Here is a 15,442-nt window from a genome sequence, read left to right as displayed (position 1 = left end):
AACGGCTGGGGCCTGGGCCCCCCCACAGCTGGCCCCAGGCTGGGGCCAGAGCACGGGGAAGGGCACCTCACCTTCACAGGACCTGCGGTCGGCCGCCAGGAAGAAGCCCGCGTGGCACTCACAGTGGGCAAGGCCGCGGCGCACCTGGCACGTGTGCATGCAGCCGCCATTCCGGTCCGCGCACGGGTTTCTCCCTGTGGTCACAGGCCCAGAGGGAAGATGGGGGCTCCAGCAGATCTGGGGTGCCCCAGGCCTCTCGTGAGCCCCCCAACTGCTCTTGTGCCTCTGGGCTCCAGTCTAACAGGCTCAGTGGGGGTCTCCCCTCTCCCAGATGTGGAAGCCCCCAAGACGCCCCTGCAAAGACAGGAGGGTGCCAGCCTCCCTCCTGAGCCTCCTCCTACTCAGAGCCAAGGTGCCCTGCAGCCCCCCAGCCCTGCAACCCCATGCCACTCTGCCCCCACTGCTCAGCCCCTCAGGCCCAGCCTCCCTCCTGGCCTGGGACCCATGAGGCCAGGTGTGGACGAGTCTTCTCAGTACCGGCCCCGTCCCAGCAGCCCCCCCCCCCGTTTCCACATCTTGGGGCCCCCGAGCCTGCCCCACCACCTCCATCAGCAAAGCTCCTCCTTCCATGACAGGAAGCCCCAAGACCCCAAGGCAAGATGCCAGGTGGGGCCCAGCCTGCATCTCCCACCCGAGGGCCGGGGCCTGGGTCCCACATGCCCACACAAAGCCCAGGGCAGGCGTTAGAACTGAGAGACAGGCAGGATGTCCTTTACCATCCCCCACATGCCCTATCCTGGGCTTCCTGCCCCCAACAGATGCAGGATCCCAGAGCACAGCCTAAGGGGCTTCCTGCCCCACACCCACTGGGGGCCGGACGATGCCCCACCACCTTGGGGCAGCCAAGGGGGCTCTGCCTCCCCTAAGCCCCGCTTCTGGCCCCAGAGGCCAAGCAGGGAGGCAAGCCCAGTCTCGGTCCCAGCAGCTGCCCTAGGCTGAGGCTTCAGGGTCCCTGGATGGGTCTGGGGAGTGCTGGTGGGGGTCCCAGCCCCCCGTGCCCCCTCCTGAGGGCTGGTGGCACACTCACGGACACAGCGCTTTCCGTCCTCCTGGAGCTGGAACTCGGGGCGGCACTGGCAGCGGTGCTGGGTCACTGTGAGCTGGACACACTCGTGCTGGCAGCCCCCATTCCCCAAGGCACAGGAGTTTATGGCTGGGGACACAGACAGGAGCTGTGCACACAGCTCAGGAGGACGACCCAGCCCAGGGGCCGACCCTCATCGGGCTCGGCGCACCTCCCGCAGAAACCCTCCAGGACTCTCTGCACCCCTCTTCCTTTCCATGTCTGACCCAGAAGCAGGACTTTGAGAGGGGACACTGTTCCTGTGGTGTTCACAGGCCTGGCTTTGCTTCTCGGCCCATACACAGGGTTCACGGACCATGACCCGCTTCCAGATCTTTGTCCCCAGCCTGCCTGAGGACCCGGTGGAGACAGGCGCTCCAGAGCCATCCCACATCACCGAGAGCCAGCGCGTCCGGGGCTCAGAGGCCAGGCAGCCTGGGAGGCTCCCGGAGGAGGCGGCAGGGCAGCTGTGGGAGGAGGGGGCCCAGACATTCCCACTCTCCTGTAGGGCCAGGGCTAGTGTGGGCGTGGGGCTGCCATGGAGGCCACCATGGCCCAGAGGCCTGGCCTTGCTCCTGTTGGAGCCCTCCGGGTGGGTTACGTGGGAGTAGGGGCGGCAGGCCTGGCGGCACCGAGGCCCACCCATCGCATCCCCACACACTAGGCATGTGGCCACAGAGCTCTGAGGACCCTAGGACCACGCTGATGCTCTTAGTGCCTTTCAAGGCAAGCACATTTGAAAAGTCCAAAACACAGCACTCGTGAGAGCACCCAGTTTCCTCCCGTGAGGCACAGGGTGGGGGAGCCCCTGCCGAGGGCCCCGGCCCTAGCAGGACGTGCCCAGAAAAGACACAGGGGTGGCAGCAGTGGCTGTGTCTCCTGGCTGCACCTGCCACGTGCACAGTGGAGCAGCAGAGACACAAGGCCTGGGCCCAACCAAGGCCGGCTGCCACCATCTGCTGTCGCCCAGCCACGAAGCCCCTTCCTCACCCAGCCACCCCCGAGTCTGCGCTGATCCCCCCAAGGCCCCGCTGACACGCTATGCTTCAGCTCTGTCACTCAGACGTTTCCGAGCATGACCTGAGCACCCGCCGGTCCTGGGGCTGTTTGTGTTCACGGTCCAACTGCATCCCTGCTGGAGGCTCGTGATGGGGACCAGAGCTCCTCCTGACAGGGTGGGACAGGCACAGAGAGGGAGGGTCTTGGAGCCCAAGGCAGGGAGGCCGGCAGGGCAGGGAGGAGAACCCAGGAGGACCCAGGGAGCTGTGGCAGGAGCAGGCAAGGAGCCCCTCCTGCCAGGCACAGCCCCCAAGTCAGGCATGGGGACAATGAGGCACAGGGCCTGCTGTAGCATGCGGGGGAGAAATCACGGGGGAGGGGGGGCAGGCAGAGGGAACCCGGGCTCCAATCTCCTGCCGCTTTGCTGCAGGAGTCCTAACATTCCAGATGCTCCCAAGCTGTGTGCATGAGGGAGCCAAGCCCAGTGTCATCCCGCACATACTGTGCCACGGGTTCCCGGAAAGCTCAACGAGACAGATCTTTCTAGGGCACTGGGCTGTGCAGCTCGGGGAGGAGCCGGCTTTGACGTGGCCAGTGCCCAGAGCTGGTGGGGAAGGTTCCAGGCCCCTCGCGTCACTTCAAAACCCGGCCATGGAATCCATGTCCCAGCCTGGGCGCTCCCGCAAATGAGGACCACGCTCAGACCCGAAGCAAAGCCGAGAGCCCAGCAGAAAACGGGAGGTTCTGGGGTGAGTGTTCGTGTCCCTCCAAGATTCATAAGCGCACCCCTAAAATTGAAACCACAAAAATGTGACTGTGCTCGAAGGCAGAGCTTTTGTGGAGAAATTTAAGGTTGTATGAGGTCATAACGTTGCGGCCCCAATCCAACAGAACTTGCGTCCTTATAAAAAGAGACATGAGATCTCTGTCTCTCTGTGTCTCTTCTCCATCCCAGGAGGCCCCACCAGGACCCACACTGGCCGGCACCATGATCTGGAACTTCCTGCCTCCGAAGCTGCGAGAAAATAAATTGCTCTTCAAGCAGCGCGGTCGCGGGACTTGTCACAGCGCCTGAGCTAACACACCCTCCCTCCCGGGTTTGCAAATTCCAGGACCCAGGGCTCCAGCCCCCACCCTGCGCGGGTTCTAGGAGCTGGACTGCAACCCCGCCTTCTGCCAGCAGGGGCCGCCACCACCCAGGGGCCTCCAGGCGAGGCGTCCACTCCCAAAGGCAATGGGGCCCTACCTGAGCTGGAGACGGGACAGTAGAAAACACACGTCCCCCGGCGGCGGGGGGAGCCGCCCTGCCTGTGCCCCCAGGGTCTCTGCTCGTGCAGGCACAGGGGCAGCCCCGAGACCCGGGCACGGGTGTGGGGCGGGAGCCCAGGGCCGGGCACATCCGAGTGCCGTGAGGAAGCAGCAGGTGGACAGTGGATGGCTGACCCTGCGCCGCTCTGCGGGCAAGGGGCTGTGCCCTGGCTTCAGCAGGAGGGCAGTGCCGTCAGCAGTATGCTGAGCCCACCAGCCGGCTCTGCTGCAGCCTCCAAACCCAGCCCCGTGGCTTCCAGGCAGGTTCAGGGGTGGCTCTGGTTCCCGCTGCCTTCACGCGGTTTGGTAATTACGGTCCTCGGACTGGCTTGATTTCTAGGTCCCGAGAGCCTCCCACCACGTGCGGTCAAGGCCACCCACACGGTCCTTCCTTCTGGAAAGCCCTCTGCTGGGGACAGGGCCAGCACGGCAGGGCAGAAGAGGAAACTCACTGGGGCTCTGCCCACCTCACCCCTCCAGGCATGGGCTGCCCGCTCCTCTGCCTCGTGCTGTCCTGTCCCCCACCCTCGGCTGGGGCCCCCGTGCTGCAGGCTCTGCAAGTGGCCGCCCTCACCCACGTGCCGGGGGCCAAACCAGCCTCATCACAGGCCACACACCCACCAGCCAGGGAGAGACAGCCACAACAGGGGCCCCAGGACCCAGGCTGTGCCGACCGCCTGCCCAGCACCACCTGCCTCGGGGTAAAGCAAAGGCATGAGCACCCCGCTGCTGTTCACACAGCCCAGCCGCCCAACCCCATCCCTGGCTCCAACCCTCCCCGCCGCACGGCCCCGTCTGCCCTTGCTTCCCCGCTGGGTGTCCGCTGCCCCTGGCCCCGCTGGGTTGGAGTGTGACCATCCCATCACCCCTGGGCACTGGCTGGCTGCACTGCTGGGCCCCTGGGCTTGGGCAAAGCCGTGACGTCCCAGGGGCATCTCAGGGACGGGGCCGCCCACGGGGCTGGGAAGGCACACTGCTTTCTTGCAGCTGCAGCCTGCTTCACGGTTTGGGGGGCACTGGAGAACATTCTCAGAACTGCACGTGCAGCTTTGCAGGGATGGGTCTGGAGACAAGCCTGGAGATCTCTACCTTCCCGCTGCCTGTGGCTTTGGCACCAGCCCCAGATGCTGGGGCCTCCAGCAGGGCCAGGCGGCCTCCCTCAGGCCTCCCCTCACTGCCCCCTCACTGGGAGACCCCCCGGGCGGGGAAAGAGACTGCCCGGAGGCCCAGAGAAAGGCAGAGCTGGGGAGCCCCTCCCCTATGCTGTGGGCGCCACAGGGCCCATGGGACTCCTAAGAGGGAACCAGGGTGGGGCATCCGGCCGCTGGTGAACGGGGGAGGGGAGTGCATGCTGACAGCAGAATCGTCCCCAAGGGTTGGTGTTGTGGCGGGGGGGGTGGTTAGTCCAAAAGGCCATGGGAGCAGAGGCCAAGGGGAGGGGAGGATGGAGAGCCCACCTCTTCCAAGTGGCTGGCCCAGGGCATCACACGGGACCCTCTACCGGTGGAGCCAGTGATGCCGTGGTCCCTAATAGGGACCCCCTGGTGTACTGCTTGCCTAAGGAGACATGGGAAGCACCCACGTCTAAGAGCAGGGTCCAGAAGGGACCACAGGGCAGGTGTCCTGCAGGCTCAGAGCGCCCAGCTGCGCAGAGGAGGTGGGTTTCCCAGCACCAAGTGTTAAAGCACCCAGCGGCGGGTCTCTGTGGGTTTACAGGCTGGCGCTCTGCAAGATGTCACAGAGAAGCAAGAATGACCTTCCTAAACACGTCACCTGACCAAAGCACTCCCAGGCCCTACTGCCCCAAGTTGGAAAAGGGAAGAGGCCAGCTCCATGACCCGAGGGTGACAAGCAGGGCAGACTAATTCTGGGCCCTGCTCTTCCCATCCCAGAGGCTGGGGGACACACCCAGGAAGGCTCCCTGGCAATGGAGTGCCCCATGATGCCAGGCCACTGCTGCTTCTCTGGGGCCCAGGCTAAGTGGGTGGTGCTCAGGGGCCTCGGGTTGATGGCAAAATCCTTCTGGCAAATTCTCATTTTTAAGAACTGAAACCTTTCTGTGTTTTATTTCCACCAAATCTTCTGTAAAGGAGAAAGCTGTGCGTTTCCTGTCCTCTCCCTGTCTTGGAGGCAAGTTCCACAAGTGTCTCACGGCCCCCTCTCAAGTGTGCCTTTGAGGACTTCCGACATCCCTCAGGGTCCCATGACTTGGCAACACAGGAACGATGGTCATATCCCAGGGGGCAGGGGGGCTCCTTCTCCAACCCCAACCTCCAGCATCGCTGTAATTCTTACTCCCAGCGGCTGGATGGGAGTGGGCGCCTGGGGCTGTTTCCTGCCAGCCTGCAAAGTCCCAGGAGAGCTCCCAGCACCCCTCCTCCAGAAGAGGATCCCAGCAGGCCCCAGGGGAGGTCCCCGAGCAGCTGTATTCCAGCTGTGCAGCCAGCCCCGCAGCTGCCCGGGGCGGGGGGGGCAGGATATTCCTATACTAATTTCTCCCATAAGTATCAGCTGCAGCCCTAGGGTGATCTGAGCTCAGAAGGCATCCTGGAAACCTCGGACAAGGCCCAGTTCCTCCCCATGTCCTGTACCCTGGGAGTCCCAGAGGAGAGGGGGCAGAGCCCTACAGTTCTCGGTGACAGGAAGTCCGTCAAGCTCCACACCACTCAGAGCCCAAGGAGGGTCCAGCAACGCCCTCCACCAGGCCCCCACCTGGAAGCCGCTCATCCACGACCCAAGATGCTTGGCCACCACTGTGGCTGGACAGGTACCCCAGCAACCAAAAGGGGTACATCAGCAAGAAGGGCAAACACTTCCCACTCTGCCTGCGAAGAAGCTCCCTGGAGACCCCTATCCACTCTGGAAGTTTCTCAGCAAAGCCCAGGCCCCTCCAGGAAAGGCAGCTCCCAGTGGACCAAACCTGACAAACCCGCCCCAACCCCAGACCCCTGTGGGGGACCCAGGCACCAGCCTGCACCCTGGCAAGCTGTCAGCTTCCAGGGATTCCCGGTACAAAGAAGCCACCAAAAAGAGCCAGGTGTGTGTAGGTAAGTAGGGCAGAGTGTGCATTTCCTGCTGGGAGCTATAGTCAAGAGAGAGAGAGACAGACGCCAAACACCAGCGTTGAGAAAACCACTGCCAGCGATGGGGAGTGGCCAGGAAGTGGGCACCAGCACCGAGAGAGCTGGAGGTCGCTGGGGCCTGCCTGGGTGCACGGTGTTGGGGGTGCCGGGCAGAGGGGCCGTGAGGTCCCAGCAGCCTCCTGCCAGGCTGTGCACACCATGCCCAGGAGCCCTGGCATCAGACCCCAAAGAGACCTTTAAAATAAACCAATGCCACAAATCAAGACCTCTGGAGCCCAGAGCACACGCAAGGAAGGCTCCTGGGAAGAGCTCCAGCGTAGCAGGCGGTGGGCTGGGGGCCAGGGCAAGGCTGGGGGCACCCCTCCGGAACTTCCCACAGCCAGTAGCTTAAGGCCACTCTCAGGGGCCACAGCCTGTCCCAGGAAGGCGCCCCCCCCTTTGCATGCTGTTCACCCATCACCAGCGGGCCTTCCTGCCGTCCAGCACCTCAGGGAAGGCATCATCGGCAGATGGGGAGACCAGAGAGACGGGGAGGTGTGTCCCAGCCACAGGCCCCTCACAGGGGAGCCCACAGCAGGGAGGAGGCAGTGGGCAGCCCCCAGACCTGGCCCAGTCCCACCCTGGGACCAACCCCCAGCGACACCCTTCTCCAGGATGTCCGGGGGCCCGGGTGAGCCAGCGGGGTCCCAGAAGTGCCCCCCGCAGCCCCCAGAGGGCAGCAGCTGGGGGCTGCAACCCCGTCAGATTTGTCTGGAAGCACATTACAACACTTCCCACATCTGTTTCCACTTCCCGACCCGGAGAAACTGCGGAGTAGCTGCCTCATTCCCTGCGGGCGCCCGGACATGTGAGAGCGTGTGCCCGGAGGGCCCCCCGGGGCTGGCGGGCCGCCCTGCCACATAGCAGCAAGGCGAGCAGGAATGAGGCCACTCCGAGCCTGCCAGGCCCACTCCCTGTCTCCAGGGTGGAAACGAGGGGGGTCCTGCCCCCAGCGCCCCAGAGAACCACCACCACACGGCCTCCCATACACAGCAGCCCCGTGCCCTCGGCCCCTGCGTCCAGAGCCAGCCAGGAGAGGGGCAAGGGAGGGCGGGGACTGAGCGCTGAATGGTCAGCACCAGACCCTGGCCTGCAGCCCCCCAACCCTCCACCTCAGCAGGCGCCTGGCACCGTCCCCCGCTCCCCGGTAACCCTCCATGCTTGCAGGGACAACAGGCTGTGGCCAGGCCACCTCCATCGAGTCTACTTCCCATGGAAAAAAAGCCCTGCAGAAGAAGCGAGGGTTGGAGTCCTGCTTCTCAGCAACCTCTTCCCCACCTGCCACAGCCCAGCCCCCTATGCTTCCCAAGGCTGGGGTGGGGGGGCCTGGGCCTAGGAACCCCAGCTCTGCAGGCCAAGAGTGGCTTCAAGTTGGCCCTGCCCCTGCCCTCACCAGCCTCCTCTGCCACCCAGCAAGTACCCAAATCGCTCCCAAGTTTGGTCCCCGGGCCTGGGACCCTGCTCACCCACCACCACAGCTTCGGCTGAGAAGGCCCTCTATAGTGTGGGGGCCCAGAGGCTCCTCCCCAAGAGAGGCACCCCAGGAACATGGCCTCGGCATCCCAGGGTCACAGGGTTCAGCCTCACCATGGGGGAGCCCTGCCCCATAACAGGCTGGCGAGAACCCCAAGGAGCTGCACACACTCAGCAGGACAGAGCCACTGAGCAGACAGGCCCCCTAGGGTCTCCTAGTCCAGGAGGACAGGGGCCCCAGCCCCAGCCCGGTGGGCACAGCCAGGAGGGTGGGGGCACTGCCGAGGCCAGGAGCCCAGGCAGGGAGGTAGCACAGGGCCCGGGATGGGGCCAGCCACACCCAGGGCTGCCGGGTGCTTACCCAAGCAGGTCCTGCCGTCCGCATGGAGCCGGAATCCGGGCTTGCACTCGCAGAGATAGGAGCCTGGTGTGTTCACACATCTGTGCTGACAGCCGCCATTGTGCATTTGGCACTCATCTACATCTGGACAGGGACACAGGGCCAAGGGTTAACCGCCCCAGGGACCCCGATCCAGGCCTCCTCACTGAGGACACAGAACCCCACCCAGGTGCCTGAGCTCTGAGCTCCGGGCCCACGCTGGCTGCCCGGAGCAGAGTGTGGAGAAGGCAGGGCCTGCCCCTCACACCTGGCCAGCCTGCTCGGGGGGCAGGACCGCCACCTTGGGGGTGGCCAGAATGTGGGGAGCCCTGGGGGTCAGAGAGAATGCAGGGAGCGGTGGTCTGGACAATGCAGGGGCTGCAGAGGGCACTGGGAGAGGCCCAGCTCCTCACACCTTTCAAGACTGAACCTGGAGCTCATGCTCAATTCCAAAGTCCAAATCCAGAAATACTCTCAGGACGGTGTCAGCCGTTTCTCTGGGACCCAAGAGCCCAAAAGGAAAAACCAGTAACTCATGAAATGCCCTTGCCCAGGCTTTGGCAGGGGGGTAGGAGGGCTGAACAATGTCCCCCAGATTAACATCCATCCAGAGCCTCAGAATGTGACCTGAAGATGCTGATGTAATTAGTTATCCATGCTGGATAAGGGGGTCCCTAAATCCAGCGACTAGGGTCCTCATAGAAGACACACAGGGAGGCAGAGGTTGGAATGAGGTGGCCACAGCCAAGGAACAAGGGGGGCCACGCAAGGCCGGAAAGACAAGAGAAGGAAGGGTCAGAGGGAGCTGCTGACACAGCCTCCAAAACAGTCAGAGAATAAACGTCTACTGTTGTATTTGTCCCAGAGAACTAACACGGGTGATGTCTGCCTGGGTCCCCCCAGGGCCTCCCAATGCCAGGGGGACAGGAGACCACCAGCAGCATCCCCCAGACAGGACCCAGGCACTTCCGGGAGAACACCCCCCATCTGAGACCACCGACCACCGGGCAGGACACCCGTGCCCACCGCACCTCAGGCCCCAGGGAACGTGCTGACCAGAAGTGGATGAGGCCAGCCCAAAGGCCCTGGGTAGCCACCGCAGGAGCCCAGCTGAGAACTGGAGAGGCAGAAAGACCCGCCCTAGAGCTGGAGGCCCACGGGCCTGCACCCCAGGAGGGTCACCTCCTCCAGGAGAAATGCAGAGGCACGGGGAAGGTGGGGGCTGCCCTCACCTCTCATCCCTCCCCCCAGACTTCCGTCCCCCAACCCGGGCCCCCGGGGAGGCTGGGAGGTGACCGAGGAACCGGCTGCTGAGACACCTGTGTGCAAGGGACACAACTGTCCGGGAGACACGGAGACCAAGGGGGGAGCCGCTGCAGACACGGGGGGGGGGCCCTGGCGCACCAGGCATGGGGATGGAAGCCCAGGCCCGGGCCTCGGGCTAGTCCACACTCTTCAGACACCAGCCTCACCAACGGAGTAGCCAGCCTCCCCAACCACAGACACACAGACGCTCCACTCCAACATCTACAAGCCACAACTCCATCCTCCGGTTCCCACCGTGAAAATGTCCAGCTCCCATGCTTCCATCCTAAAACACGGGCCATCTGAGCCCACTTGTGAAGAGTGCCAAAGGTGGGCCACAGGGCGAGGCTCCCCCCGCCAACCCCAATGCCTGCCCATGAGCTTATGCTTCCCACATGCACGGGAACCGTGCCTCCAGCCCGTGAGCTGAGAATGGACCTGGCGCCCAAGAAATGACACCAAACCAATCCCAGGAGGCCAGGGCCTCTGCGCACACAGGCCAGGTCCACTCCGGGGAGACCCCTGGGGCCCTGCCAAGCGCCTCAGAGAGAAGACCGAACACCCAGGGAGGCGCTCTTCTGCCCGTGGCAGCGTGGAGCTCTCTCTGAATGGAGCTGGGTGATTCTCGGGAAGAAGCCTGAAGGCAGAGGTCAAAGGCCCCCAGCAGAGCCGCCAAGAGGCGGGGGCACAGAGGGATCCAGGGCCCTCCTGCGGGAAAGTCAGCTGGGTGGGGAGCAGACGGAAGGGGAGGGCGGGCAGCACCCACCCACGGGGACTGAGAAGAGGTAAAGACGAGACCGCAGGGGACACAGCCCTGGGCACACAGTAGGTGCTTAGCGAAGCTTTGGGGAAGACGCGCCACGTGTGTGCTGTCTGGGGGGGATGGATGGCAGCCGCAGTGTCCAGACCAGCCCTGCCAGGCGTCATTCTGGCACTCCGCTGGGCTCCTGACGTGGCCCCGGGGCCGGGTGCGCAGGCAGGCAGGGGCGCTGCTTCTGGAAACCCGGCTCTCCTCCGGCAGCCCCACATTCACCCTCGGCTCACTCCAGACCCCCAGCTAGGAGAGAGGCTGGCTCAGGCAGCGCTACACCCCTGAGCCGCTCGGACCCCTGGCTGGGGGGCCAAGCCCACCTGGAAGACCACATCCTCCAGCAGCTCCCGGGCAGGTCTGAGCAAGCCGTCCAAGGACGCAAGGGGAGCCCCGGACAGCATCAGCCCCTCAGCCAGCCCATCAGGCCTGTGGGCCGCAAGGACACCAAATGGACAGACGACAATCTGGGAAGAAGCACTCAGGGAATGCAGGGGCAGGAGGCTGCCGTCAGCCAGCAGGGCCCCTCCAGCTGGGCTGCCCTGACAGCCGGGGCCTCCCGCCCTGGCTCACACCCCCTGCCCACATGACCACTGTTCTGGCCCCCCTGCTGCCCGCACAGGAACATTCAGACCCAAGTGTCCACACCAGTGGACAGAAATGCTGCTCCTTGCTAAGATGCGCAGGGCCAGGTCTGCAAGCCGTCTCCTACGGCGCCCCTCTCGGGAGGGGCTGACGCGCTGACCGCAGCTCCACGCTCTCCCCTGGCCCCTGGGGCGGCACTGCCTGGTGATCAGCAACCTGCCTCTGGCAGGGACAGCATCTGTGAGCGGCAGCCCGGCTAGGTGCAACGAGCTCAGCCTCCACTTCCAGCGCCACCGAGGGCTGTCAGCCCGTGTGGGTATCTGGACACGGTGGGCAGCTCAGGGCTGAAGGACCTGAGGCCTCCCCCTTCACCTCTCTGGGCAAGGGAAGCCTGCCGAAGGGCAGCAGGGCATTTGGCCACCTGACCTCCTGCTAGGGCCCCTTCACAGAGGAGACAGACACTCAGGCAGCAAGGCAGGGCCCAGTTCCCTAACCCTGCCTGCCCCACTCCAGAGGCAGCCACGTGGGGGCAGGGCAGAGAGCTGTCTTCAGCCCACTGCACACACCTGGAGCTGCTGACCCTGTGCCCATGGCCGTGGCCACGGCTGTGGCCTGACAGCCACAGGCTCAGTGATCTGAGTGGGGTCAGCTGAATAATGCCCCCCCAAAAGGGTTCACATCCCAAACCCTAGAGTCCCACCAGCAAAAGGGACTCTGCAGGTGGGCTTACGTTAAGGATCTCGAGGTGGGCCCAGTGTCATCATGGGGCCCTTAAAGGAGGGGGCAGGAGGTCAGGGAGAAAGAGATGGGAAGACACGGGGCCTCTGGCCAGCCCGACCTCCTGACTCCCCCAGTGAGGTCCACTGTGTTCTCTGGGGGCTGGATGCCCTCCCCAGGGCCTGCCCTGCAGGCCTGCTCTCTCCGGCCGAGACAACTTGCCTACACCGGGTGCTTCCTGCTGTGGGACCAGTGCCCTGAGACCCCAAACGGCAGGGCCCCAACTGAGCATTGACACCTTAGGCCCTGGAACTACAGAGAAAACATCACTCCCCCAGACAGCACAGAGGGGGGCCTGCGTCCCGCCCCCCACCCCCAAGCTGAAAGAGAGCTTGAAGGTCCCGAGTCTCCCATGCTGACCCAGTGAAACCAGGCATAATAGCCGGGTGCAACCCCCCTCTGCCTTCTCCAGCCTGAGGCCCAGCCGCCACACGTCCGGTATAGCTCACGCCAGCAGAGAGAGGAGCCAGGAGCAGGCGGGTCCAAGCCAACACTGGGCTGACTCCCCAGGTCGTGCTTTGGGCAACCTATCTCAATGCTGCTGGGAGCCCATGGAGGCTCCACCAGCTCCTGGGCCAGGGGCTCATGCCGGGGTCCATAAGCTGCCCCTGCAGATACCCCCCAATCAGCCCCTTCTGAAGCCTCACCCATGCTTCCATGGAAACCTGAGCCCTCTGGGACGCTGCCAGGAAGCCCACTCACATGGTTATCAAGTTCAGAATCTGCTTTGCCCCAAACATGCCACGGGGTCCTCATGCCCAGAGATGGCACCCCGTCCTCCACAGGCCCTCGTCCTCCTTTCCACAAGGCCACCCAGGCCCCAGAGCAGGGTGGGGGCTCCCCAAAGCCCAGCCCCACACAGCCCCCCTCTGCAGGCTACACAGCCTCACGGCACTTAGTGCCACAGCGGCCTGGCCTTGGCTGAGCCACCGAGTGGGAATGTTGCCCACCCCGTGGGGACCCAGCCTGAGACCCAGCTGGCATGTCTCAGGGGACAGCATAGCAGGGCCAGAACCTCCAAGACCAGGTGCCCTGCACAGAGCCACACTCAGGGGCCAGGGACGACCTGGAGGGGCGCGCCCCGCCCCGTGCTGTGACCCAGGTGCTTTCTCCCCGCGCCCCACCTCCCATTCCCAAGGATGACCGGTCCCAAGCTCTAAGGAGCTCCTGCGGGGAGGCTGGCCCAGCGTGGGTACCAGATCTAAAGTGCAGGGAGAGGCGGGACGGACCCGGACAAGGGTGTATCCGCTTTCCATGAGCTGCTTGGGTCCTCCCGGCTCACCCTGCAGCCCACTGGGCTGACCACACCCCCAAGGCTTGGGGAAGGTGACAGAAAGGATGGCACCTGCCACATCCACACGCGACCCCCAACGGGCCGTGCTCTGGGGACCCTGGAACGGCAGACTTTACTTAGGAACCCCGGGGGGCTCTCTCTTGAGCCGGCCTTCTTGTTTGCCCCCCCCCAGAGCCGCCAGTGCAGGGCAAATGCCCCCCCCCCCCCCGTGCCACAGGCAAAGGCAAGGGGCTGTTTCTTTTCCCTCTGGTCAAAAGGCCATTCAGCTGTCAGCAGACCCTGCAGCCAAACCAGAGAGGGGACAGAAGGTCGGATGACTCAGGGAGGAAGGGCCCTGTCCCAGAGGAAGCGGCGGCCAGCGGCACTGCCCCCGCCCTGCTCCCTCCAGCCTCGGCGCTGTCAGCCGCCTGGGCGCCAGCTTCAAAAAGAGGTGCAAAGGGAGCCCGCGGCGGAGGGAGGCGCCCGCCCCCCCCCCACCCGCGCAGAGTCCACCGGGCGCCCACCTGGCCTCCGGTCACCGGCGCTCACGGGGTAGCCGGCCTGGCCCAGGTGGCACGGGTAGCAGCCCCTCCAGAGGTAGCGGTAGTGCGTGCCCGCGACGCGCGCCAGGACCCCCAGGAGCCCGAGGCACCAGAGCGCCGCCAGTCCCCCGCGGCCGCGGGACGCTCCCATGGCCGGCCAGCCAGCAGCGCGCACCCCAGCGGCCCGCCGCGCTCTGAGCCCGGCGCCCCGCCCCTCGCCTTTTTGTTCTCGGCTTTCCCTCCGCCCCCCGCAGGTGAAGGCCAAATCCACTATGCGGAGGGGCCGCCCCCGCCCCGCCCCGCCCCGCCCCCGCGGGCCGCTCTGGTCCCGCAGTGCACAGCCCCGCGCCCCGCGTATTCCGGCGGCGCGCTCCCGGCACCCCGACGCGGACCCGCGGCACGCACACAGGCACCCTTCGGGCAGACACACAGGGACACGTGCACAAACAGACCCACGTGTGCAAATACACACGTGACCCACACAGGACCCCGCACAGACATGTGCAGGCACGTGCCTGCACACGGACACATACGTTCCCAGCAGCTACACGGAAGACAGCAAGGCAGAAAGGGAGGCCACCCTGGCAATGCCACTGGGGGCTTCGGAAAGACAGGTGGGCTTGGGTTCTGTCAAGTGTGAGGTGGATGGAGAGAGCCAGGCACGTGGAGTCCAACCCCCAAAGTGGAAATCCCCCCGGGGGTAAAGACGCCTGCAGCCCCCAAGCCTGGTGTCCAGCACCCTGCATTATCATGTCCTCCACTGGATGGGGGCTGACACCCAGAGGGAGTCCCTGCACCCCTACAGCAGGTGGGAGAGGGTCAGAGCGAAAATGGACTCCCCAGCAAGGGCAGCAAGCCCCAGGTGTCAGGCTACATTAGCCCTGGAGGCACATCCTACCCCATACCCTGAACCCCCACTTTGCTCAAGGGCACAGCCTGAGGCTCCAGCTTGGTCCAGAGCAGGCAGCATCATAAGAACCTATGCATACAGGCCTCATGAGCGTTTGACCCGCAGCCCCATGCTGGCCCCTGAGGTCTCACCCCTGGGACACTGCCTAGGCCGGCCCTCCACCTCCTGATCCACTACTGGGGCCAAGGCCCTGCTGGCCGGCACTCTGCCCAGCCCACAGGGCGTCCCAGGGGGCAACCTCAAGCCCGTGGGAGAGAGGCACCTCACCTTCCCCAGTCCTGCCTGCCGTGCAGAGGCCAGCCCTTCCCATTGGCTCCCTGCCTGCCAGGCACCCGGCAGGGCAGAAACAGGCCTGCCTGGGACCTGCCTGCCTGTCTGCCACAGCCTCCTGGGTGAGCCTCTCTCCTCTCCTCCCTCTGAACGGCACACCAGCCCTTGAACTCTAGCCTCTCACCCTGGAAGCCTCCCTCAGTCTCTCTGATGGTCACACTGTCAGATCACTGTTTGGATGGTGCCTTCCGTGTGGGCTAGCAGTTTATCACTGCAATGTAAATCTCATTTTCCAACAGCTCACAAATCAGTGCTCATAGAAACCCGAGGGTTCCCCCGTCTGCAGCCACCAGCCAGGAGGCAGGGGGACAGGAGGCCGTGGAGACAAGCTCTGTCTCTAAGGGAGGGGCAGAGGGACACCATCAGAAGCTCTGACTCAGAGATTGCTAGGCAACAGGGCCTGGGTTCCTCCATTAGCACCCTTCTGGGGTGAAGGCCCTGCAGAGACCCTGCGAAGTATCACTAAGTCCCATGCAGACTCCACTCTGACGTCTTTCAGGACCAGGGC

The 15,442-nt window shown here is 64.6% G+C and overlaps 1 protein-coding gene across 6 annotated transcripts in view; it reads right to left on the bottom strand.

The window, feature by feature from the left end:
- Nucleotides 1-15,442, bottom strand: part of MEGF6 (multiple EGF like domains 6) — an 89,242-nt gene that overhangs the window by 19,255 nt on the left and 54,545 nt on the right. For all 6 annotated transcript variants that reach the window (XM_073903464.1, XM_025857122.2, XM_025857125.2 and 3 more), the window contains exons 5-7: nucleotides 8,387-8,509; nucleotides 1,088-1,213; nucleotides 72-194 (exon numbers count right to left, since the gene is read on the bottom strand). In XM_073903464.1, the coding sequence (XP_073759565.1) occupies nucleotides 72-194; nucleotides 1,088-1,213; nucleotides 8,387-8,509 (372 nt within the window). The remainder of the gene's footprint in view (nucleotides 1-71; nucleotides 195-1,087; nucleotides 1,214-8,386; nucleotides 8,510-15,442) is intronic.

Source organism: Callorhinus ursinus, unplaced genomic scaffold (assembly GCF_003265705.2).
Source record: "Callorhinus ursinus isolate GAN/ISIS: 27379988/994484 unplaced genomic scaffold, GSC_fseal_2.0 scaffold18, whole genome shotgun sequence".
NCBI classification, from domain to species: Eukaryota; Metazoa; Chordata; class Mammalia; order Carnivora; family Otariidae; genus Callorhinus; species Callorhinus ursinus.
This window is presented reverse-complemented; position numbering and strand designations above follow the sequence as displayed.